The sequence below is a fragment of the Miscanthus floridulus genome, chromosome 13, assembly GCF_019320115.1.
Source record: "Miscanthus floridulus cultivar M001 chromosome 13, ASM1932011v1, whole genome shotgun sequence".
NCBI lineage: Eukaryota > Viridiplantae > Streptophyta > Magnoliopsida > Poales > Poaceae > Miscanthus > Miscanthus floridulus.
Window position 1 is genome coordinate 46,478,543 of NC_089592.1, and position 25,409 is coordinate 46,503,951.

At 45.8% G+C, this 25,409-nt stretch overlaps 1 protein-coding gene across 1 annotated transcript; it reads right to left on the reverse strand.

Moving 5' to 3' along the window:
- Positions 1–13,713: 13,713 nt before the first annotated feature.
- Positions 13,714–23,864, reverse strand: LOC136499274 (histone deacetylase 6-like). The gene is made up of 6 exons (XM_066494989.1): positions 23,274–23,864; positions 17,811–18,251; positions 17,571–17,713; positions 14,576–14,666; positions 14,362–14,496; positions 13,714–14,069 (listed from the first exon to the last, which is right to left on the reverse strand). The coding sequence occupies exons 1-6, from the start codon at positions 23,847–23,849 to the stop codon at positions 14,046–14,048; spliced, it is 1,410 nt and encodes a 469-aa protein (XP_066351086.1). The 5' UTR covers positions 23,850–23,864; the 3' UTR covers positions 13,714–14,045.
- Between the last annotated feature and the right edge of the window lie 1,545 nt (positions 23,865–25,409).

Below are 25,409 nucleotides of genomic sequence, written 5' to 3' on the forward strand. Positions count from 1 at the left end.
CATGCCACTCGGACAAATTACTTTACCTGTTACTTTTGGAACTCCTTCAAACTACCGAACAGAGTTTATCAAATTTAAGGTCGCTGACTTCGATTCGTCATATCATGCAATCCTCGGACGCCCAGCACTGGCCAAATTCATGGCAATACCACATTATCCATACTTACTGCTTAAGATGCCAGGACCCAACGGTATCCTTTCTCTTCGAAGCGATTTGAAGCGTGCTTTTGACTGCGACGTTCAGGCGATCCAAATTGCAGCTAAAGCACAAGCCGACAATGGAAGAAAAGAAATAGCCGCAATCGCTGCAGAGACAAGCCAAGAAGAATTAGAAATACCGGCTAAAAAGCCAAGCATCATCGCACCACCAAAAGAAGCCGACGTCAAGCAAATCGACTTAGGCATAGGCGATACCTCCAAGACAGCAACCATCAGTGCTCACCTCTCGGCAAAATAGGGACTCGCGCTCACCAACTTTCTTCGGGACAACAAAGATATCTTCGCTTGGAAGCCGGCCGACATGCCAGGAGTCCCAAGGGAGTTGGCTAAGCATAGAATTGATGTTAATGAAAGCTCCAAGCCTGTAAAGCAACGGCTACGACGATTCTCACCCGACAAAAAGGCAGTAATTAAAAAGGAAATAACAAAACTGATGGCAGCCAGATTCATCAGGGAAATCCTTCATCCAGACTGGCTAGCAAACCCGGTCCTTGTGCAGAAGAAAAACACGGACGAGTGGCGCATGTGCGTCGACTACACAGATCTCAACAAACATTGCCCAAAAGATCCGTTCGGGCTACCACGCATTGACCAGATAGTTGACTCAACAGCAGGATCTGCACTATTATCTTTTCTCGATTGCTATTCAGGGTATCACCAGATCGCACTAAAAGAACAAGACCAGAGCAAGACATCTTTCATCACCCCGTTTGGTGCCTACTGCTACAAGACCATGTCGTTTGGACTAAAGAACGCTGGCGCCACGTACCAAAGAGCTATCCAAACTTGCCTTGGGAATCAAATCGGTGAAAATGTGGAGGCATACGTGGACTGATGTAGTGGTGAAAACAAAGAACCTAGACACTCTGATTGAAGATTTAAAGCAAACCTTTGAAAACTTGAAGAGATGGAGATGGAAATTGAACCCAAACAAATGTGTATTTGGAGTTCCCTCAGGACAACTACTCGGATTTTTGGTCAGTCAGCGCGGGATCGAAGCCAGCACCAAGCAAATTCGAGCTATAATAGAAATGGGCCCACCTAGAAGTATCAAAGATGTGCAGAAACTAACAGGATGCATGGCGGCCCTCAACCGTTTCATATCAAGACTCGGCGAAAAGGGGTTACCTTTCTTTAAACTACTAAAGAAGACAGACAAGTTCGAGTGGACAATAGAGGCCGACGAAGCTTTCAAAAAACTTAAAGAATACCTCACCTCGTCGCCTGTCCTGACACCTCCAAAGAAAGACGAAGATATGATGCTATATATTGCGGTGACTTCTACCGTAATCAGCACGGCAATAGTCATAGAAAGAGAAGAACAAGGGCGCGTGTATAAAGTGCAACGTCCCGTATACTACATCAGCGAAGTACTGTCATAATCCAAAATCCGGTACCCGCATGTACAAAAACTACTCTACGCTCTACTCATCACCTCACGTAAGCTTCGCCACTATTTCGAAAGCCACAAGATTATCGTGGTGACAGATTTTCCACTCGGAGACATCCTACACAATAAAGATGCCACGGGGCGCATATCCAAGTGGGCAGTTGAAATCGGAGCTCTTAACATCGATTTCACCCCGCGGAAAGCAATCAAATCTCAAGCCCTCGCCGATTTTGTGGCCGAGTGGACAGAGATTCAACAGCCTTTATTAGATACAATCCTTGACCACTGGAAGATGTACTTTGACGGATCACTCAAACTAGGTGGGGCCGGTGCAGGCGTTCTCCTAATTTCTCCAGAAGGAAAACAACTCAAGTACGTCCTTTAGATATTATGGCAAGCTACAAATAATGAAGCAGAATATGAAGCCCTCATCCACGGGTTACGAGTGGCAATTACTCTCGGAATAAGGAGATTACTCGTATACGGCGATTCAGCAGTAGTCATCAACCAAGTCAACAAAGATTGGGATTGCACCAAAGAAAACATGAGTGCTTACTGTGCTGAAATACGGAAACTCGAAAAACATTTTCAAGGATTAGAAATTCTACACGTCCTGCGCGATTCCAACATTGCAGCAGACGTCCTCGCCAAGCTCGGATCAGATAGAGCGAAGGTTCCACCCGGCGTATTCATAGAAGAGCTATCAGTTCCCTCTATCAAACAACCCAGTGAAACAACCCATGAAATTCAGGCTAAAGGTGTTCAGATCTTGGTAATCAACACTTCATGGAGCCAAGTTTTCATCGACTACATCAAAGAAAATAAATTGCCAGTAGATAAAGCAGAAGCCACCCAAGTTGTTCGCAGAAGCAAAAACTACGTTCTAGTAGGAGATAGACTTTACAGAAGAGCAGCATCATCAGGAGTACTCCTAAAATGTGTCTCATTTGAAGAAGGAAAAGAGATCCTAGACGAAATACACTCAGGTTGTTGTGGAAATCATGCCGCTTCAAGAACACTAGTTGGCAAAGCATTTTGCACCGGATTCTACTAGCCAACCGCTTTGAAAGACGCAGAAGAACTTGTCAGAAAATGCAAAGGTTGCCAAATGTTTGCAAGACAAGCCCATGTGCCAGCTCACAATCTTATCTGCATCCCACCCGCTTGGCCTTTTTCCTGCTGGGGGCTAGATCAAGTAGGACCCCTGAAGAAAGCAAAAGGCGGCTTCGAGTACATCTTTGTAGCAATCGACAAGTTCACCAAGTGGATTGAATACAAACCACTTGCGAAATACAGCGCAACCAAAGCAGTCAAGTTCATCCAAGACATTATGCACCGCTTTAGCATGCCCAATCGAATCATCACAGATCTAGGCTCCCCCTTCACAGCTACAAAATTCAAGAGCTGGGCACAAGACTGTGGTTTCAGTATAGACTATGCGTCTGTTGCACATCTAGAAGCCAACGGACAAGTAGAAAGGGCTAATGGACTCATACTAGCCGGATTAAAACCAAGGTTATACGAAGAACTAGTGGACTATGGGTCCAAATGGATTGAAGAATTACTAAGAGTAGTATGGGGGCTACGAACTCAAATAAGCAGAGCAACAGGCTACTCACCCTTCTTCCTAGTTTACGGGTCAGAGGCCGTACTGCCCGCCGACTTGATCTGGACATCACCAAAGATAGAACAATACGATGAAGGAGAAGCAGAACACACAAGAAGATTAGAACTCGATAGCTTAGAAGAAGTCAGAGTAAACGCTACCCTCCAATCAGCCAGATACCTACAAGGTTTAAGACGGCACTACAACAAGAGTACCCATCCTCGATCACTACAATTCGGAGACTTAGTGCTAAGAAGGATACAAAAGACTGACGGACGACATAAGCTAATCAGTCCATGGGAAGGTCCGTTCATTGTCACAAAAGTCACCGGACCAGGCACATACAAGTTAATAACCGAAGATGGAAAAGAAGTCAGCAATACATGGCACATCAGCCAGGTAAGAAGATTCTACGCGTAAAAACAACTCAAGAAAAAACAGATATGCAAGCCACAAGGGACCAACGTTCACAATCGACGAAGGACAATATTCTTCAACAACATATGTATTAGTTTATATTCATGATCAATAAAGATGATATTCATCCACAGCATGTCTTGTCATGACTTCCAACGAGTTGTTTTCACGAAACAAAAAGCAAAATGGCTGAAAACATGCCTGAGCATCCCTGGCCGAGAGCAAAATAGCTGAAAAGACGCTTGAGCCCGCCGATGAGGATAGCTAAAAGCTAACACCCGAAACAAAAAGCAAAATGGCTGAAAACATGCCTGAGCATCCCGGCCGAGAGCAAAATAGCTGAAAAGACGCTTGAGCCCGCCGATGAGGGTAGCTAAAAGCTAACACCCGAAACAAAAAGCAAAATGGCTGAAAACATGCCTGAGCATCCCGGCCGAGAGCAAAATAGCTGAAAAGACGCTTGAGCCCGCCGATGAGGGTAGCTAAAAGCTAACACCCGAAACAAAAAGCAAAATGGCTGAAAACATGCCTGAGCATCCCGGCCGAGAGCAAAATAGCTAAAAAGACGCTTGAGCCCACCGATGAGGGTAGCTAAAAGCTAACACCCGAAACAAAAAGCAAAATGGCTAAAAACATGCCTGAGCATCCCGGCCAAGAGCAAAATAGCTGAAAAACACTTGAGCACACCGATGAGGGTAGCTAAAAGCTAAAACTAGTCGACCGAAATTGCACTTCAAAAGACCCTCCAGCTCTTCGTTCCGAAAAGCAAGAGGCTCGGGGGCTACATCCAGATAGGAATACTTTTTCCTCAGAAAAGCACAAGCGCCACTCAAAAAGCATTCGGATGCCGAAGTTCGTCAAGGCAACATTCTATGCCGAGTCATTTTTACATAGCGCAGACGAAAGGTTGTCAACGCAAAGATCTACACCTAACAAGTCTGCCAAAGTTTGCCAAGCGCGGACAAGGTACTCGGCGGATCACAAAAGAGGAAGAAGAGAAAAGTACTCAACAAATCGAGGGATTTCGTCAGGATAACACACAGAGTTGAGCAGAGATGAAAACAGGACAAAGTACTCAGCAAGTCAAGTAAATCCGACCACACCCGGGCAAAGAACACATCAACGAAAATAAAGAATCTTCATTTTAAAAGGAATGTGATATTACAAGAGGCTGATCAATTGGATTAGGCATTGTCATCAGGAAGGGAAATATCAATGTTAAGACTGTCTACAACCCTACTGGCTAAACCTTCGACCTCAGACTCCATCCTCTCAACAGCATCAAGGTATTCTTGGCTATCAAGCTTCCTCCGCTATCTTGGACAGAGGCGCCTCTGGAGCAAGGACCCGGACCTAGGCCAGCACATTCTTGGTACATACTTGAGCGCACTTCTTCGCGAACTCTTGGAAACTGAGTCAGAATCTGAGGAATGAACTGAGCCCAAGATTGCCCGTCATCCACTGGAGTTCGGAGAACATCAGCTACTGAACGAAAAGATTTCCACAAAACGTTCCAATTTTCAGTAGCCGTCGCCAATTTCCCAGACAAGCCTTCAATAGTTTTTTGGGCCTGCACAAGATCTCTGTCAGCTCCACGCCTAATCAACTTAGCAAGGGCGAGTTCTTCCTCAGCACGAGTAATTACCTCCTCAGCCTTGTTATGACTGGAGCGGACAAGAGCCTTCATTTCATCGATACTCTCCGAGAGCTTCTGCTTCTCAACTCGGAGAACTAGACAAGACACCCAAGAACAAGTCAGCAAAAAAAGAAGTCAAAATACAAGAAGAAACAGGCAGAACCCGCAGCACCTTTGCATTCATTCTTCGCAGACTCCACCATGGCGTCTCTCTGCTTCTCTGTCTCCACAACCCGGGCATGAAGGGTCTTCTCCTCCTTTTGGTGCATTTGACGCGCTGTCTCCAACTCAGCCCGGAGAAGGTCGAGATCGGCTTTCAGAGCGTCCACCTCAGAAGACAACTTTCTCTCATTCTCAGATGAGAAAAAGAAGCCAGAATGATCACGAGAGAAAGACTGAGCAAAAAGGGGCAAAGAGAAACAAGGCGTAAGGACAGAAGAAAAACAAGCACGCAAAAAAGGAGTGGCAGTAAAACCTACCTGGAGCTTTTCACCAAAAGAAGTCGCGAGGGTCGACAAGCTCCCCCAGGCTGTGGTCAGCTCCGATAACCGATGGGTGGCATTCGAACTATTGCACCACATCACCGGAAAAAGAGGGACCGCCGGAAGCAAGAGAAGGGGAAGGAGAGGCCGGCTGGGGCGAAGAAGGAGCAACCAAAGCAACCTCCAGAGAAGCCAGAGCCAAACCCTCAGAAGGACCCGGCACGACGGCCATAGTCACCTCCGGAGCGGCCAAATCCGCAACTTCGCCAGGTAGCTCCGAAGCCCCCGCAGCAACTTCATCAATAGAATGTTGTGAGTCCTGAGGCTCGGAACTCGTTGGCACGGTGGGAGGCAGAGAAGAAGTCGATGAAGAAACGAGAGAAGATGAAACACTGAAAAGTGATAAAAGGAAGTACCGATAAGAACCAGAAGAAGGAAGATAGAAGCCAAAAAGATAAAAGCCAGAATTTACTCACCCGACCACTTTCTTCTTCGCGAAGCCAAAAGAAGGCCTCGCAGGGGGAACCACGATGGCTGAAAACATCCCCGCCACCCGGCGACGGGAGCGGGATAGCCGACAATGGAGCCACAGAAGAAGCCGAGGTTGGAGCCATGGAAGAACTCCGCACTAGAGGAGCGGTAGAGCTCGGGACAGAGGCTACCAAAGAACTCGACACCGGAGCTTCAGAAGAAGTCGGCGCGGGAGCCTCGGAAGAACTCACACCCGACCTCCGATTACTTCAAAAAGTTCAAGACTAAAAGTCAAGACAAAGAAGAGAAATTCAATGCAACAGGAATATGAAAAACAACTCACCGCCGCATGATGAGGGGTACTTCATCATCCTCTTCTTCCTTAGCCAAGAAAACCAGAGCACCTGCTGAAAAGAGGATAAAAAGTACTCGGTTCAAGAGAGAAACAGGAAAATAAAGGAACAAAGAGTATTAAATGTGCTCATCTAAGAGCATGCTAGCAACGACTGGAGTACCTAAGGGAGTACTTGGTTTGTGAGGCTTCTTGGAGACAGGCAGGCCAGATGAAGACCCATCCGTTCGCCCCCTCTTCGGGACACTGCGAGGACCACGAGGGACTAGATGAGGAACATATTCTTCATATACATCAACAAATCCGGAAGAAACCCCAGGAAGGGCGGTAGAGGTTTGGGACTTACTAATTGTAGAAGTTCTAGCAAGTTTATCCCCAGTCTCCACCACGGCGGGGAGAACATCAAGAGGGATCGGGTCGACAAAGTTCCGCCCAAGCTCCTGCGAAAAAGGATAAAACACCGAGACAAAGAAAAGCTAAGCAAAAACAGATGCAGCAAGAGTACATAAAGTACTCAAACAAAAAGATAGACAACTCACAGCTGGGGGCGGGTTGTTGGCTGAGAACTCGGAGATAGCAGGAGGAATGACGCTCACTCCTTTCAGCACCTTCTGGAGACGCTCGAGTACCTCCTCACCGGTTAGCTCAAGAGCTGGGACCATACGTGAAGGGTCCTCGGCCCCAGAATACTCAAATCCAAGATGCTCCCGCTCCTTCAAAGGCTGAACCCAGCGACGAAGAAAGCTCGAAACGATACCGAAGCCGGTCAAACCCTGCTGTTTCAGCATGCTAATCCTATCAAGGAGCGGCTGGATCACTTGAATCTCAGCAGGTGATTCAAGCTTCTTGTCCCATCGGTCATTCACCACAGGACTAGATCCAGAGTGGACGACGAGGGAAGGGATCAAATTGGCAGCGTAAAACCACTCGGCACGCCAATCTTTTACAGAATCGACCAGGTCATAGTCAAAAAACTTAATCTTGAGACCCTGGCAAAACTAAATCCCGCAACCGCCAAGAACGCTGGTTTCTTCACGGTGGGGTTGAGGTTTCAGACGAAAGAAAAAGCGAAAAAGAGATAGAGAAGGAGGGATTCCAAGGAAAGCTTCACAAAGATGAACGAAAACAGAAAGATGGAGAACAGCATTAGGGGTTAGATGGTTTAGACTAACCCCGAAATAACCAAGAAACTGATGAAGGAAGGCGGAAGCAGGAAGGCAAAGTCCAGCGTGGACAAAGGAAACGAAGAGGACAATCTCACCAGGACCCGGAGCTGGAACCCGATGCTCGCCCGGAACTCTCCATTCAGCGATGATTTTGCTTTGGATCAAGCCATCGCTAACGAGCTCGCGCAGCTGGTCTTCGCTTGTTGTTGGAGCCGGCCAAACCTTCTGAGCAGCCCTCATGGCCACGAACTCCTGGTTTTTGATCAAAGAAAGGGATGACTCCTCGTCCACGAAGGTCGTCTGAGACTTGCTTGCAGTTTTCTTCTTTCCCATGAACTGGCGGAAGCAAAGAAGGCACTAGGGAAGAGGAAGCTAGGATGATGGTGCTCGGGTGACAGCGACGATGACAGCGGTGGATTTCTGAAAGCTAGGGTTTAAAGGCAAGAGCTAGGCAGCAAGGGAAAGGAAGATAAAAGGTCTTTAAATAGATTTTTCAGTAATAAAAACGGCCCACAAGGCCTGTTAAAACACAGTGTGAGAACGCAACGGTCCATTTACCGACGCAGCTAAAACGACGGAGGGCGCAAATCCACACAACGGTACGAACCAACGGGCAGATTTCAGACTTATCCGTCCGACACCACGGTAGGGTTATCAGATCGCTACAAGAACAACTTGTCAAACCAAGAAGAAAGAAAGGGCTACCTCGCAAGGAACAAAGGAACCCGGTTATTTAAGAAAGAACTCGGTAATCTCATGAACGACAGGGATCACAGCAGAAAAGCAAAAGACAACTCAGAAGACAAGATATACGCTCGGGGGCATTTACACTCAACCACCAACATACAACTACATCTGACAACAGCAGACTATCAAAGAATACGCCAAGACCTCGCATCCGAGTTCTTCCTGAACGAAACAACACGGATATACGCTCGGGGGCTCGGCCAGCATCATAGCTTAATCAACACTAAGCTAGGGAGCTCGGCCTTCATTTCAACTACTCCCGGAGGCTCGGAACCAAAGACAAAGGACCAAGAATACAAGAAACTCAAGACTACAATGACGACGACACATCAAGACTCTTCATCCGACTTCTTTTCTAAAGAGAAGAACTCGGACAAAGCACGTGGTTGCGGGATACATAGCCCCAGAATTTTTTGAAGACAAGAATCTGGACCCTCCAACTTTTGCAAGTAAAAGCAAGAGGCTCGGGGGCTACACTCAGTGAGTGCAATTTTTATGAAAAATTGCACCCACCCAAAAAGAACCCGGACATAAGCTCGGAGGCTGCATGCCGCGAAACTACTCGGATGATGGTTTAATCCAAGACTAAAGGGCCGCTACGGAAAGATGCCGCAAAACTACTCGGATGATGACATAATCCAAGTCTCGGGGACTACTTAAGAACACAAATTTTCAAACAACATAAAGGATCAAGACCCTCCAACTTTTTGTTCCAAATAGCAAGAGGCTCGGGGGCTACACTCAGTGAGTGCACTTTTTCTTCGAAAAAGCGCACGTCACCAAAAGACTTTCTCAACGCAGACCACTTCAAGACATTACGACAAAAAGAACCCGGAACGAGCCATATTCGAGTTCTTTTTGATAAAACTTCAACGAACAATCAGAGCAACTTCAAAGACAAGATCCTCCAGCTCCTTGTTCCAAATAGCAAGAGGCTCGGGGGCTACAACCAGATGGATGTACTTTTTCTTCAAAAAGCACTCACCACTCAAAGATCCCAAGAAGCGCTACAAGGTTTCACTCCAGAAAGCACTCGGATGACATTTTGTTCCTACTCAACAAGACTTGAAGGAGCAAAGCGAGACTTTTAGAGCTCAACCATGAAGTGCTCGGGGGCTTGTCGATGCGGGACCCACAGGATACCCCGCAAGGGAGAGAGAAGATCTAGTCCAACTAGGATTCTTCCCATGTAATCTTAGAAGTAGAACTATTAAGTAATCCTACTAGGAAATCTCATTGTAAACCGACTAGGACTCTGACCTCCTGACTATATAAAGGAGGGCAGGGCTCCTGAGAGAAGGGGCGACAATTGTACAACACAACATATCACAATCAATCCAACACAAAGGCTAACGCCGACTGGACGTAAGGTTATTACTCGATCTACGATCGAGGGCCTGAACCAAGATAAATCAACTGTCTCTTGCGTTTACCGTCGAGTTCAGCATACGCCGAAGCCCGAACATACTACCCCGGGTACCCCCGTGGCAGGCTATCGATGGTGAAACATCGACAAAATGATAGTCATGTTACTGAGTGTAGTGTGAGGCCGTATCCAGGAGCGGACCCAAATTTTTGGACATATTGTTAACGAAACATGACCGCGAACTTGCGTGCGAAGTGTTTTTAAATTCTATAAAAAGCAAACGAAGTCCGAAAAATCATGAAACTTGTTGAGATGTCGTGATATCGTATGTGGAGGCTATGATAAAAATTTGAGAAGGTTTGGTGCACGTTGTCACGTACGATGCTTACAAATCAGAACATCTCGACATATGATCACATGTGGAGATGTCTGGGTTTTTGGCATCCGATATCACAACTTACTCGAAACCTTGTTAATTTTTTATCACAGCCTCCACATGCGATAACACGATGCCTCGACAAGTTTCGTGATTTTCGGACTTCGTTTGCATTTTATATAATTTAAAATCACATTTCCAGCAAGTACCTCGACATGTTACGTCAACGAGATGCTCGAGATTTCATGTGAATTCCTGGATACGGCCTAAACATATCATAAATATCACGAGTATCAATTTTTGGATGACCAAAGTCCATTATTCCATGTACCTGCAGTTCAAATTTGAAGTATCCCGAAAAATTCGACGAAATAAACTAATGAAATATATTAAAAAAAAAGTCAAAATTGCCCCAAATTTTAAAATAGAGTTTGAAATACTGTCACAAGGCCCCAGAAAAAATTTTAGGCCCAAAATAAAAAAAATATATTTTGCCGAGTGCCACGGGGGGCACTCGGCAAAGTGGGCTTTGCCGAGTGCCGGCCCATGCGGCACTCGGCAAAGTTGATTTTCAAAAATAAAAAAAAAATTTGCCGAGTGCCTGACGCTGGCACTCGGCAAAATAAGTTTTAAAAATTAAAAAAAATTTGCCGAGTGCCTAAGGCTTACACTCGGCAAAATATGTTTTTAAAAAATAAAAAAAATTTGTCGAGTGCCTGGAGCTGGCACTCGGCAAAATAAGTTTTTAAAAATAAAAAAAATTTGCCGAGTGCTAGTCGTTAGGCACTCGGCAAAATCTGACGGCAGGTGGCCGTCGTCACGGGCCGGCCACCTTTTGCCGAGTGCCGCGGCACTCGGCAAAGCCCAGTTTTGCCGAGAGCCAGGCTTTACCGAGTGCCTGGCACTTGGCAAAGCCACCTTTGCCGAGTGCTTTATTTTGCCAAGTGCGGCACTCGGCAAAATATTGCTTTGCCGAGTGCGGCACTCGGCAAATATTGCTTTGCCGAGTGCCCCGATAAAAAGCACTCGGCAAAGTCTCAGGCACTCGATAAAGTCCAGTTTTCCAGTAGTGATCATAATATATGCGATTTGAGTATTCAGATACGGATACGGATCGGATGTTGGATATCCGGACTCGGATACGGACAGATCTCGACCCCTCTAAACGGATTCGGTTTCGAATACGGTCGGAAAATATCTGTACCGTTTTCATCCCTAGCCGTAGCACGTGGGGGAGCTTTTTATTCTTATATTTTAAAATTCGTAAATAAAAAATTGCAAAAGCTATGTTACTGTCGACAACTGAAGCGGTATATTTGTTACCGCCATATATCATTTGGCGGAATTTTTTCGTGCCAGCTCGTCTTAAAAAATCATAACTTTATATGTGAAGTCGGATGAAGAAAATTTTATTACAAATTTGTAGGAAAAAGTCTAAAAATTTATAGTTTGTGATGACTTTTTCATTTTGAGATCTTTATGATACCTAAAAATTAATATAATGTTTATATCTGTATTCGTAGATTGAGTTAAATGCATCATACGTCCATCAACTATTGCATGTGTATCAACTAGGTCCATGAACTATGAAAGTGAAGTTTTGAGTCCTTAAACTTTTTAAGTGATTCATTGGAGATCCATAACCCTTGGTTCGGCATGTACACTCAGCAGCCAATTATAACTTTTTGATGTGTACCATGGGTGGGGCTAAACAGGAGAGAGAAAAGAGAGAGACGGGGCTAATTACAATTTACACGCGGCATTGGCTGCTGAGTGTACACGTCACGTCCACTGTTCACCTAAACGGCGTTTAGCCCGTTTACGCACCGTTTAAACGCTATACGGTGGTATACCGTTTCCATTTAATCGGTTGTTTTGATCGTTTAAACGGCCGTTTTTCTCGTTTAAACACCCGTTTTGCCCGAATAATGAGCTAAACGGTTGGTGACCGACTGTTTACCGTTTAACGTTTAGGATAACACTGGTCACGTCAGATCTAAATGCAAAACAAAGGGATATGGATCTCTAGTGAACCACTTAAAAATTTCTAGAACTCGAAGCTCCACTTTCAAAGTTTATGTACCAAGTTGACACATAGGCAATAGCTAATGGACCTATGGTGCATTTAACTTTTATAGATTTAAACGTTATATTGGTTATTTTGGTACCAAGATGGCTTCGAAAGAAAATGTTGTGCATAAAAGGTTACATATTTCACCATTAAATACAATTCTTATATATATATTATCTTCATACGTGACTATGTTAAAAAAAATGTAAAACTTCGAAGATGTGCTATGTAAGGGTGTGAATAATTGCCTCGATTTATCCACTAGCTAGTGCAACATATTTTAGAAAAACTCATCACTTCTTCACATAACACAACATTTATACATATATTATAGATACCCAAGAGATCTATAATTTTGTAGTTTACAATATTTTCATATAAAACCATCTTGATACATAAATAACCGATTCAATGTTCAGATCTACAAATACACATCCTAATATTTTATCAAATTTTTTAGGTATTAAAATGATCTCAAATAAGGTGATGAACTAAAAAGTTATAGATCTTTTTTTCTATAATAACTCTCGTATAAACTTTAGTCTTCCGAGTTCATATATAAAAATTATGATTTTTTTAAGATGAGCTGATAGAATTTTTTTTTTTTGAAACGGCAGTAACTAATATTCCACCAGTTACTTTCTGTCGCTTCGATCGCGAGAGTAGTTTAGTTTTGCAATCTTTCGATTTAGACAAATATTTTTACAAAAAATAAGAATTTAAAATAAATTTTGTCAATTGAAACGGCAGTAACTAATATTCCACCAGTTCAACCAGCAATATATAGTTCCCGTCGCTTCAATCGACAACAATAGTATTGTTTTGCAATATTAGATTTTGACACACTTTTACCAAAAAAAATAGAATTTGAAAATATAGAAAAAAAATCAGGCCAGTCTCGACGTTGTACTGTAATTCAGTATGCCAGTGTCACTGTCCAGGTACATCTCCACGGCCGGGAGAGGGATGGCGAGGATGGCCAAATCTTATAAAGTTAAACCCCATTAAAAATTTCTCTTAACATGTAAGCTATCCTCATCAATAATCTACTAGATTTCTCTCAACATACAAGCTATCCACGTCAACAATCTACTAGAACTTACAATTATAAACAACTAACACATGTAATTATAATAATTATCTCTTCATCCACTAACATGCATTTAGCTATCAACATCGATATGTCAAATCATTCACCAAAACTAATTTAAGATAGTTTCATTTATTTAACTATAAATATAAATAGTCTATTTTTTTTAAATTATCTTGAACCCCGCTGCAACGCGCCGGGTATTCTCCTAGTTAAAAGGTGGGGCCTCCCTTTGTTCGTGCAGAAGTTGGATCAACGTCCTGCAGGCACGCCCCAATCCCCATCCTCACCAACAGTAACCATTCCTGCAGCTGCAGGTCAATCACATGACCAAATACGGTATCAATCCATCAAAGAAAGAGCAATACAGCTCTGAACCATCACAGACAACAAAAGTTTAAGAATTTAATGGACTAATGATTACAGGCATGCTACAGTAACTCATGCGGGCATAGTCAGTTCGCTTCTCCAGCTCAATAGTTTGGGACGCGCCGGATGGCCAGATCTAGTTACCAACACGCAGGAAAAACATTCAGTGTGTTAAATTGGCACAGGGGCCGATATCAGCACAGACAGGTTCAGATGCGTCCCCGCTCTTCAGCATGCATGTCGACCATCCCATTGACCACTCAGTAACACGGGCACTTCCGAAACTTCTACAGATCATTTTTTGGTTCATCCTGCAACAAAATTGAGCTTTTGAGTTTAGACGACAGAATTTTCTGGACAAAGTGTTGATTACAAATAAGATTTGGCCATAACATGCTCAGAAACACTCGGCTTCGGTTCATTCTATATTCTTGACATTAGCTAATACTGTTTCAAGAAAACCCTAAAATAGTAACTGTTTACAAACTAACTGAGACTTCCACAGCATCAACAAGGAATGGGCATGGCTAGTGACAGTATCCACTACCCGTAACAATTTTATGAGCCAAGAAATATATGTTGTGCAGTGGTAGAAGGGCCAACCTTCATCTGCAAGTTGGCAGTTACGTCTCCGCTCTCACTTTTAAGGTTGTCAGGATCCTCTGTATCAGAGTCATAAGCTCCTCCGCTCCATAATCTGCTGCGCTGAGGTGGCCTCTTGTCCATGTCCTCCTCTTTCTACAATGCAAAATACTCAAATGGGCAAACAAGAAAAATGCAAAGAGAAACAAGGAATTGACAATGGCACGAGAGAAACCTCCTCTGGAGCTTCAGGGTCTGATGGCCTGTCATGGAATTGAGTGCTGGAAACATGTTCTATCTTTGACAGATTCTCCAATATCATGTTCCTGCAGATTCGAATAGAAAGGTTAACCTGCAGTCAGGGAATGTACACAGGCAGGAAGACATGCATAGTGTCCAATATAGGTGTCCAGATGATGCACCATTGAGAAATGGAATTGTAAGAACATGTAAATGAACTGATGTAACATCAATCCATACAACAGAAGAGAGAATTTCTCAGGAGGCGTAGATCACAGGGAAATTCTACCATTCATGGTAATGATGAAGCAATTACATGCAGAATATAGAAACTCTGAATTCTCAATGAAATGCATAATAAGAAAAAAAACATATACAAACATGATAGGATCGAGGATCCTACGGTGATTGTGGAGGGTGTAGGGTAAGAGACCGGTGGACAGGGCTTGAACACCCGGCGGCGGTGGGCGCCGTGAGGGAGCGAGAGTGAGAGAGAGATGCAGGGAGAAGTCCAGCAACAATTCTGTTGCTTTTCTTGATTATTCTCAGGGTAGCTCACGGAATACAGCCATTAGGCAGCCCAATCACTCCTTAATTATCTCCCAATCGCTCTTGCTAAGCTTCTAAATTAGCACCAGCTAATGATGCGCCCAGGATTGCCCTCGATTTGGCACCAATCTAGCCACTTTCCTGATTTGCTGTGCTTGCCATCTTTGCTCTGCGGCTGAATGTCTTGCCCCACATGACCTCTCTCCCCACCTCCGCAAACAGCTCATCCTCGAGCTGGACGTCGGGGTAGACCTCCTTGAAGTTCGGCAGCTGTTCCCAAGTAGCGTCATCGAGGGCCATGCATGCCACTACACCAAAACGTGCCAGACACCCAGGGGTTGGGCGCTCAGGAGTCAGGACGCACTCCGAGGCGGGTTGCAGACGGCCGTCGTCAGTGGGCGGCACCGGTTGTGGTGTGGACAGAGGGTGCCACGGTAAGGCTTGAGAAGCACGACGTGGAAGACGTCGTAGAGCTTGGCACCCTCCGGCAGTTGAAGACGAAAGGCCACCTGCCCGATGTGCTCTAGCATTCTGGCGCACTGGGGCTCCAGCTCGCCCTTCTGCAGCTGGGGGTAGCGGTAGGGGCGAACGGCCACCGGTGCTGTGGATGCGGCAGTCGTAGGGGCGCGCCAGTGGAAGGCCGCGGGGCTCCACGAAGACCGCGCTGTACTGTTGTAGGAGGCGGTCCAGTAGTGGTTGTTGTGGTGCCCGGACGATGGTGCGGACAGCCGACTGTTGGACGTCCTCACGGGGGAGCCCACCCCCTTCCAGAAGATGCGGTGGTTGTCTCACAAGAATGCCCGGCATTGGTCCTCAGTCCCACAGAATGGGGCCCAGAGTCCGCAGGACAAGGTCGAAGTCGAAGCCGCCCAAATCGATGTTGTAGCAGCTAAAGGAGAAGTCCTCACGGTCGAAGCTCATGGCGACGTTGCGAGCGACGAGGTCACCGTTGGCCACGGTTGCCCGCATGTTGGCACTGGACGAAGTGACCAACTGGAGGCGGCGCATGACCCTGGCATTGATGAAGTTGCGTGTGGAGTCAGAGTCAAGCGACGCAAGGAGGCGGTGGCTACGGACGTGGATGTAGAGATGCATGGTGTCCTCCATGCGGATGCTGGTGATCGCGTGGAGGGACATTACGGGCTGGTTGGCGACGTCCTCGGCTGCCAGCACAGCAGCCACGTTCTCAACCGCGTCGTCGTTGATGTAGTCTGAGGCCTCCAGAAAGAACAGGCGCTAGCACCTGTGGCCACGCACATACGGCTCATCACAGTTGTAACAAAGCCCTTGGTGGTGACGCTTGGCCATCTCAGCCAGGGAGAGGCGGCGGAAGGCCTGGGCGCGCCTGCACGGTGGTCGGTGCTGCCTGGGCGCCTGTAGCTGGGGCAACCGAGGCACCTACAGTGGGGCACGACGGGGGGGGGGGGGGGGGGGGGGGGGGGGGGGGGGCCGGAAACAGGCGGAAGGTGCATGGCGCGCTGGGCTGATACCGGTGTCATGGCCTCGGCCCGGAGCTCATACACTCGGCCAAGTTGCATTGTCGACTGAAGGTCCCTTGGCTCCCGGAGTTCGACATCGATCCGGATGTGCTCCGCATGACCTCCCATGAACAACTCGGCCTTCGGGCAGGCGCCATGTTCGAAGTATAGCAGAGCAGCGCATTGAAGTGCTCGGTATACTCCTGGGCCGTGGAGAGGAACGGTAGCCGAGCCAGTTCGGCCAGCCGATTGGCGCTGACGGCCCCCAGACAGAAACATCGCGTCCGCCGCGGATAGAAACACCGCACCCTACCCAAAAGCAGAGGCACCCGGGGTGGTGAAGGTAGACGTGGGAAGGAGAAGGTCGTCATCCCATAGCCACTGGCAACCATCTGCTTCGCTAGGTCTGCCAGGGCCTTCGCCGTGGCGTCAGGCAGCGGCACGGGAGGGCCCTTCGGCTGCTTGTCGCCGCCATCGGAGCCTGGCAATACCAGATTGATAGGATCGAGGATCCTACGGCAACTACGGAGGGCATAGGGGTATGAGACCGGTGGCCGGGGCTTGAACCACCGGTGGTGAGTGGGCGCGGTGAGGGCATGCGTGAGGAAGCGTGAGTGAGACAGATGCAGGGAGAAGCCCAGCAACAATTCAGTTGCTTTGCTTGATAATTCTCAGGTAGCTCACTGAATACATAGCCATTAGGCAGCCCAATCACCCCTTAATTATCTCCCAATTACTCTTGCTAAGCTTATAAATTAGCACCAGCTAATGATGCACCAGGATTGCCCTCAATTTGGCGCCAATCTAGCCACTTTCCTGATTCGCTGCGCTTGCCATCTTTGCTCTGTGGGTGAATGTCTTGCCCCACATGACAAAACATTACATTCCAAGTGCTCAACAACGAAGCATCTGGAACAAGTTACAACAAATGAATGTCATACTGACAGCAAACAGTACACTTACTTTATGTTCTCCAAGTCCTTTGTAGTATTCTGGTTTTCAACACTTTTTGGTTGTATATGAAGAGTATAATCGGGGCCGAAGTATTCATAGTAATCATTGTATGGCAGCTTGTTATCAGGTTCAACTCCAACAGCAACTGCGGTCTGCATTACAACCCAATTCTATCAGCACTGGCAAGTGATAAATTTGAACACACCTACCACATTCAGCTGAATTTGGAATAAGACAGAAAAACAATACCTCGTAGCACCAGCAGCGTGCAACGTTTCTGATGGTGTAACCTCCACCACCTAAAACCATCATAGGAACATTGTACGACCTAAGAAAGCGGAGGCAGTCAGCATGACCCTTCACAGACAGGTTGAAGCAACCTAGCCTGTCTCCAGCCAAAGAGTCCGCTCCGCATTGGAGGACAACCACGTCTGGCTGATAAACCTCCATAACTTTCTTAATGATGCATTGGAACAGATCACGAAAGGTTGCATCATCGATACCATCACTCAGGGGAACATTCAGCGCATAATGCTTCCCTTCGGCCGCCCCAACGTCAGTGATATGTCCAGTACCAGGGAAAAAATCCCCATACTTGTGAAAGGAAACCGTCATGACTCGGTTTGTAGTGAAGAAGGCCTCCTCCACGCCATCTCCATGGTGGACATCAATGTCTACATATAGCACACGCTGGAACAAAGAGACATCATAGCCATCAGAATTATATAATCAATGTACATATGTGGCATAGTGTGTATGAATGCTAAAATATTTTATAGACTGAAGAAAACGTTGACAAGAAGCATATAAGAAGGAAACCTGATTGTTTCTTAACTATCATATTTGTCGACAATCCCTTCAATTATATTAGTAGTATTTATCTAAAAATGCTTACAGTATGCATAAATGAGTGAGGATATTTCATCAGGAAACATATACTTAAACAGAACAGAATCGTCTTGCAGCACTCAAAGTGGCAGAAAACTGGATGAAATATGTATTTACAAGAAACAGATTGAAATGATGGATTAGAATCATAAACCAGTCACCAGCATAGTGTTTACAGTTTAAAAGCAAAAACCACAATATGAGAGGCATCTATCTCGCACTTAAAATGGTCAAAATATCCACCCTGATCAGCAATAAGCATGTCCCAAAAATCATTTCATGCATATAGACTGATAAAAGTAAAACTACGTCCAAGAAATGTGAATGACATCCAAGTCATTTAGTATCAGCAAACATATATTTCTATTGTTAGAATTAGATTCCCTGGGGGATCACATTCACCGTTTATTAAATCTGTAATTGTTATGTGGCTGCTAGGATTGAGAGGGAGAGAAGGCGACGGAGCTACAGTACCCGCGGGTACTGTTCACGCGAGACAACAGCAGGAGGCGGCTAGGGTTAAGAACTCCTGGCTCCCAGGGGAAGCCGGAAACAATTAGATTGTTTCTGCTTGACTATAACTGATACATGGTTCTCTTTTTATAGAGATGACTAACTTGACCCCTAAGGAAATATCCTAACCGAATCAATCTAACATATCTCTTTCCTAACAAACCAAACCAATCTAATCTAATCTGTCCACGCGCTACACTACCGCGTGCTACAGTACCGCATGGGCCCTGGGCCCGCTCCGCTTGCCATAACACTACTCCGCCCCTCGAAGACAGATCGTCCTCGAGCTGTGGCGATTGCTGGAGCAGAAGACCTTGCGGTCTAGAGAAGATCGCCATGGCAGACCTGCTTCCTCCTTGAGGTGCCAAACTTGGCTGCCTGGAATCGAATCCGCCCGGGTCGAATCCATGGAGCGCCTGCACGTGGAGTCGATGGTGCCCTCCACGAGCATCCACCCCCGCTATGGGTGCAGCAGAGCGGGGCTGGGCTGGAGGCGTACTCCAAGCAACCGATGGCGCTTTGAAGTGGCGGCGACGTTCCGCGAGCTCCGCAGAGGACCGACAGCGGAACGGGCGCAGTGGTGGTGGCGATGCCGGCGAGATCGCCATGGGCGGTTGCGCCGAGCTGGGAGGCGTGACGGTTGGTGGCAGAGAACGAACCGCCGGCTTGTTGGTGCGAACACCTTGCTCTGATGGTGGTCGCACAGCCTGGCCGTGTCGCTCCAGACCGCGTGCCAAGCTCATGGTGCACTGAGGATCCTCCAGTTCAGGTAGCTCGACGTCGACGCGGTCATGATCAAAGAGCCCGCTGGTGGGAAGGTGCGCTTGCTGGTGTGGCGAGTGCTGGCTAGCAGACGCCAGCCGAGCCGGAACGACCTCCTGGACCTCATCAACGGTGGCGTGACATGGCCAGCGCGCCAACTCGTCTGGGCGATGGGGACTAAGGTCCGGCGTCCGGTTCTCCACCTGGCCGAGCCGAGTAGCCAGATCAACTAGCTGGCGCTGGAGCCTGGAGGTCGTAGGCAGCGATCATGAGATTGTGGATCGCAGCCACCGGGATTGTCGTGGCGGGGAACATGTCCGGCACAGATCGTGCAGGTGCGCCAGACGGCGTGGAGATGGGCACGGCGGCGATGGTGGTTGACGCGGCGGCGGAAACGGAAGTAGGCTCGACTCCTGGCATCTCTGATACCAGATGTTATGTGGCTGCTAGGATTGAGAGGGAGAGGCGGCGACGGAGCTACAGTACCTGCGGGTACTGTTCACACGAGACAACATCAGGAGGCGGCTAGGGTTAAGAACTCCCGGCGCCTAGGGAAGCCGGAAACAATTAGATTGTTTCTGCTTCACTATAACTGATACAGGGTTCTCTTTTTATAAAGATGACTAACTTGACCCCTAAGGAAATATCCTAACCGAATTAATCTAACATATCTCTTTCCTAACAAACCAAACCAATCTAATCTAATCTAATCTGTCCACGCGCTACAGTACCGCGTGCTACAGTACCGCGTGGGCCCTGGGCCCGCTCCACTTGCCATAACAGTAATATACACCACTATACCAAAATTGGCGCTTCGAAGTTACAAAGCATAAAATTTGAATATATCTTCTGCCATCTCAAGGATAAGCCATCAGCAGACAGAACAGAGCATGCAATGAATAAATATAAGACCTGAGTTTGTTCAAATTAGGCTCCACAAAATAATAGTTTCAACTTTCAAAAAAAGAAGTACAAACTGCTCTCTTTGGCGCTCTGGCCAAAGGACAGTTTTGAATACAATAGCAGAGTAACCAAAGAAACTTCAACTTGTCGTTTACCTTTTAAGATGGCTACAAATCCAAATAAAGTTGTGATGACCAGAGGCAGTCTAAAATCACACAGAATGTGGTCAAGTTAAACACGCAAGGTTATACACACATACTGGGCCAGGCCCTCACTAATAGCATAAAATAAACATATCCACATACGACAATTCAAAATGGCAGAAACACACCATTGCACAGTTCCTTGGAACTCCTAGCTTCAGTGGAAACAAACAACTCGAATAAAAATTATCCCATGGGTTACTTTCACACAACAGCGCCTATAATGGCAGTGGTCACCAAATTGGGCATCACGACAAACGAAATTCTCTTGCCCCTCTGAAAATCAAAGCAATTCCAATTCTTGGGGATCACTCATCAAAAAACAAACCCCAACATCGATGCTTCAAACAGTTACATCCATCTATCAAAAACAATTGAACATTTGCATCTAAATCTAGCAAGCGACAAAATAAACTCTTTCCTCAAGTGATATAACACTACAACCCAAGCAAAGAGTCCAGATTAGCCCCAATAGTGGAAACATTCGCTTGATTGGGCATGAAGACAAGCAAAATTATGTTGCCCCTGTTAACTACAAAGTAATCTCCAGATCAACACCCTACTCCACTGACAATGAACATCAATGCTTGAAACAATAACATAAATTGACGTCCATCTCACGAGCAATAGCATGTTTTGGAAAAAAAAAATTCCATGCATATCCACTGACAAAAAATCAACTCCATTAATCCAAGAAACAGTAATGATATCCATGTTAAATATCAACAAACACATCTTTCTATTGTTAGAATTAGATCCTGGGGGGAACCACATTCACCATGTACTCATCTGAAATACACATCCCTTTACCAAAAATGGTGTTTCCAAGTTCCAAAGCATCAAATCCGATAAAAAAAATTGCCATCTCAAGGAGAAGCCATCTGCAGAACACAAGTAAGCATGCACTGATAAAATATAAGACCTGACATTAATTCACATTAGGTACAGAATAACTAGGCATGTGATAGTAGACATGGTTTCAACAAAAGAAGTAGAAATGACTTTCTTTGGCAACAGGGCAGTGTTTTTTTCTCGAATACGCAGGAGGACTTCATATCATTGCTTTAAGAAGTAGAGAAAATATTTACAACAACAACAACAACAACAAAGCCTTTAAGTCCCAAACAAGTTGGGGTAGGTTAGAGTTGAAACCCAGCAGAAGCAATCAAGGTTCAGGCACGTGAATAGCTGTTTTCCAAGCACTCCTATCTAAGGCTAAGTCTTTGGGTATATTCCAACCTTTCAAATCTCCTTTTATTGCCTCTACCCAAGTCAACTTCGGTCTTCCTCTACCTCTCTTCACGTTACTATCCTGGCTTAGGATTCCACTACGCACCGGTGCTTCTGGAGGTCTCCGTTGGACATGTCCAAACCATCCCAAACAAGAGACAAATTCACACCACACCTTACATGTTCAAGGAACACACGTGACTGAAACTCAAAAAAACGCCAACCAGAACAACTAAAACAACTCCGGTGTAATATGCATAGCAGCGTTGGTAGTAGTTAAATACGTTTTCAATTCCGGTGGCGTTGTCGTCTGGTTAAACTGTTTGGATATCTCGGTGAGTTTTTGGTGCCGGTTGGTCCATGGTGGAAAAAAACTAAAACAACCTTTAGGAGGCAGCAGCAAAAGCTGCAAGAAACCGTTTGTACTAGCAACAAGGCAGTGCTGTTTAGAGAGTAATGACAGCAACAACTTCCACTTGTCATTTCCCTTTTAAGATGTTTTTAAATACAAAAAAAATATATATGATGATCACCAGTATATTCTCACATAGACAATCTAAAATTACAAAAAGAAGGCAGTCAAAGTTAAATATGTGCAGCTGCATACACATACCAGGCTCTAATAGCATAAAGCAATAAACATCTACACATAGGACAACCAAACTTCCTGAAATGCATTACAACAGTTCCTTAAAATTCGTAGTTTCACTGGTAGGAAACAAATAGTATACAAATTAATCAGCATGGGTCTCTGAATTGGGCATCATGACAAACAAAATTTTGCCCTGCAAAACTCGAAGGCGCCCTACTACCCACAAATCCCCAAACCCTAACAACAACGCCATTAGAAACCATTAAATTCAATATCCAAATCTAGTAATGAACCTAATAAACCCTCCCCTCCAATGATGGAAGTTGAACAACCAAAGCCAAGAGTTTAGATTAGCGCCCCTATAACCTAAGTGGTTACTGAATTGGGAATGCAAAATCTGTTGCCCCTGTGAAACTCAAAGCAATCTCCAGATCAGTGCCCTACTCATCCACTCACAAGAATCACAAATGCCCAACAATCACATGAACCGATCAAAAAATCACTAAAAATTCACATCTAAGTCCAGCAATCAATCTAATAAACTCTCTCCTCTGAAAACAAAGCCAAGTATCCAAACATTTAAATGTAATAAAGTAGTAAAAGTTAAATCAGCACACGAACCCTGTGGAACTTGAGGAGCTCGAGGATGGCGAGGACGATGTCGTTGACGTAGCAGAACCCGGAGGCCTCGCTCTTCTTGGCGTGGTGGAGGCCGCCAGCCCAGTTGACGGTGATGTCGGCATCCCCGCGGTTGAGCTTGACGGCGGCGCCGATGCTTCCCCCCGCGGAGGCCTGGCAGAAGGGGAAGAGACCGTCGAACACGGGGCAGTCCTCACCGACGTTGAAGCGCTTAACGGCGCGCGGGTCGAGGACACCAGGGTTTCCGGTGGCGGACGCGAGGAAGGCGACGTAGTCGTCGGAGTGGAAGCGGCGGATGTCGGCCTCAGAGGCCGGGTAGGGGCGGGAGAGCTCGAGGAGGCGGTGGAGGCCGTAGTGGACCACCAGCGAGTGCGCCATGCGGATGCGGTGGGGCTTCATCGGGTGACCTTGCCCGTAGTAGTAGTCACCGATCGACGGCTCGTAGAAATAGCTCACGCGGCGGCGGTGCGCATCCTCCCCGCCCGCCGGAGACAGCAGCGACGCGCCCTCACCGGAGGCCGCCATTTCGCCTGAGATGGTTGAGGTCCTCCCGGACATGGTTTAGGTCCGGCCGAGGAGGTTTTTCTTGAGACAATTCCACGTGTGCAAAAAAAAAAAAAATCGTAATACCCTGTGTCTCTGAAAAAGTTCAGCGGTCTTCAGCGCCACTGCTTTAAATTTTTCGTGCCCTCCGTACCACTTCCGTTAGTTTAGGATCTGACGTCGTCAAACTGCAAGTGTGAAAAGACGAAAATATCCTTAAGTGTAAATATGTCATTAATTTTTTTGAGCATCTTAACGACTTCAAATGAAAAAACTCAAAACTTAAAAGTTATAGATCTCGTCAAGATCTATAATTTTTATATAAAAATTATTTTTTTTAATTCCACAAAAAAAATATGATTTGATATGATTAATATATCTTAGAAAAATCATATTATTTTTTTTGTAAAATTAAATAAAAATAATTTTTATATAAAAATTATAGATCTCGACGAGATCTACAACTTTCTAGTTTTGAGTTTTTTCATTTGAAGTCGTTAAGATGCTAAAAAATTAATGACATATTTACACTTTAGGGCATTTTTGTCTTTTCATACCTGCAGTTTGACGGCGTTAGAGTCCAAACTGACGGAAGTGGTATGGAGGGTATGAAAAAGTTGGAGCAGTGGCGTTGAAGATCGCTGAACTTTTTCAGGGACACACAGGGCATTGCGATCTTTTTTAATGGCACACAGAGAATTCCTCCGTTTTTCTTTAGATTTGGGGGTTCGGTGGGACTATTTTTCACAGACATTTGCCTTTCCTCCCCTAAAGCTTACTCCACGTAACATCACATGTATGATATATTTATGGAGTATTAAATATAGACTAAAAATAACTAATTGCACATATTACGACTAACTTGCAAGACGAATTTTTTAAGCCTAATTAATCCATGATTTGACAATATGATGCTACAGTAATATATGTGCTAATGACGGGTTAATTAGGCTTAATAAATTCGTCTCGCGGATTGCTGAGGACTTCTGTAATTTGTTTTATTATTACTATCCGAACACTCCCATATGACACCCCGATATGACACCCGATGTGACATCCCTAAATTTTACTCCCTAAATTTAAACACCACCTTAACATCGAAAATCGCTAGATCTAGGATTATTTGATTGGTACCATTACAATTTTTAAAGTTTACAATTCACTTCTTCTGGAAGGTACCATTACAATTCTCTTCTTAATTTCATGTTTTATGTTTCTCGTGTGCCTAGATCCACCTACAGGCCTATGTAGGCCATACATATTTCTGTATGGATGTTTTTGCCTACCATCCCATTGTCAAAGAGCCCACAGCCCTAGACCAACGTGGATCCGCTCGCACTCTCTTCATCCTCCCGCTCGCTCTGTCTCTCTTCCCCCCCCCCCCCCCCCCCGAACAGCGACGTAACCCTAACCCTAGGCGTCAGAGTCGTGAAGCCATTGTCGTCATCGCTAGCTAGATCCTGGATGATGAGGGGCAGCCCATTGAGGGGAGCAGTGATGACGGGGTCGACCTCCACGAATTGGTCTAGCCAGACCTCGTAGAGTGCCCCGGATGCGGTGCTCCTTTCATAAGGA

Excerpts from the sequence above, each read along its gene's own strand:
- LOC136499274 (XM_066494989.1), bottom strand. The coding sequence starts at position 23,849 with ATGTCCGGGAGGACCTCAACCATCTCAGGCGAAATGGCGGCCTCCGGT. Across the intron at positions 17,714-17,810 it reads CACGCTGCTGGTGCTACGAG|ACCGCAGTTGCTGTTGGAGT; the intron begins GTATTGTTTTTC and ends GTTGTAATGCAG. Across the intron at positions 14,497-14,575 it reads ACCCTGAAGCTCCAGAGGAG|AAAGAGGAGGACATGGACAA; the intron begins GTTTCTCTCGTG and ends TTTGCATTGTAG.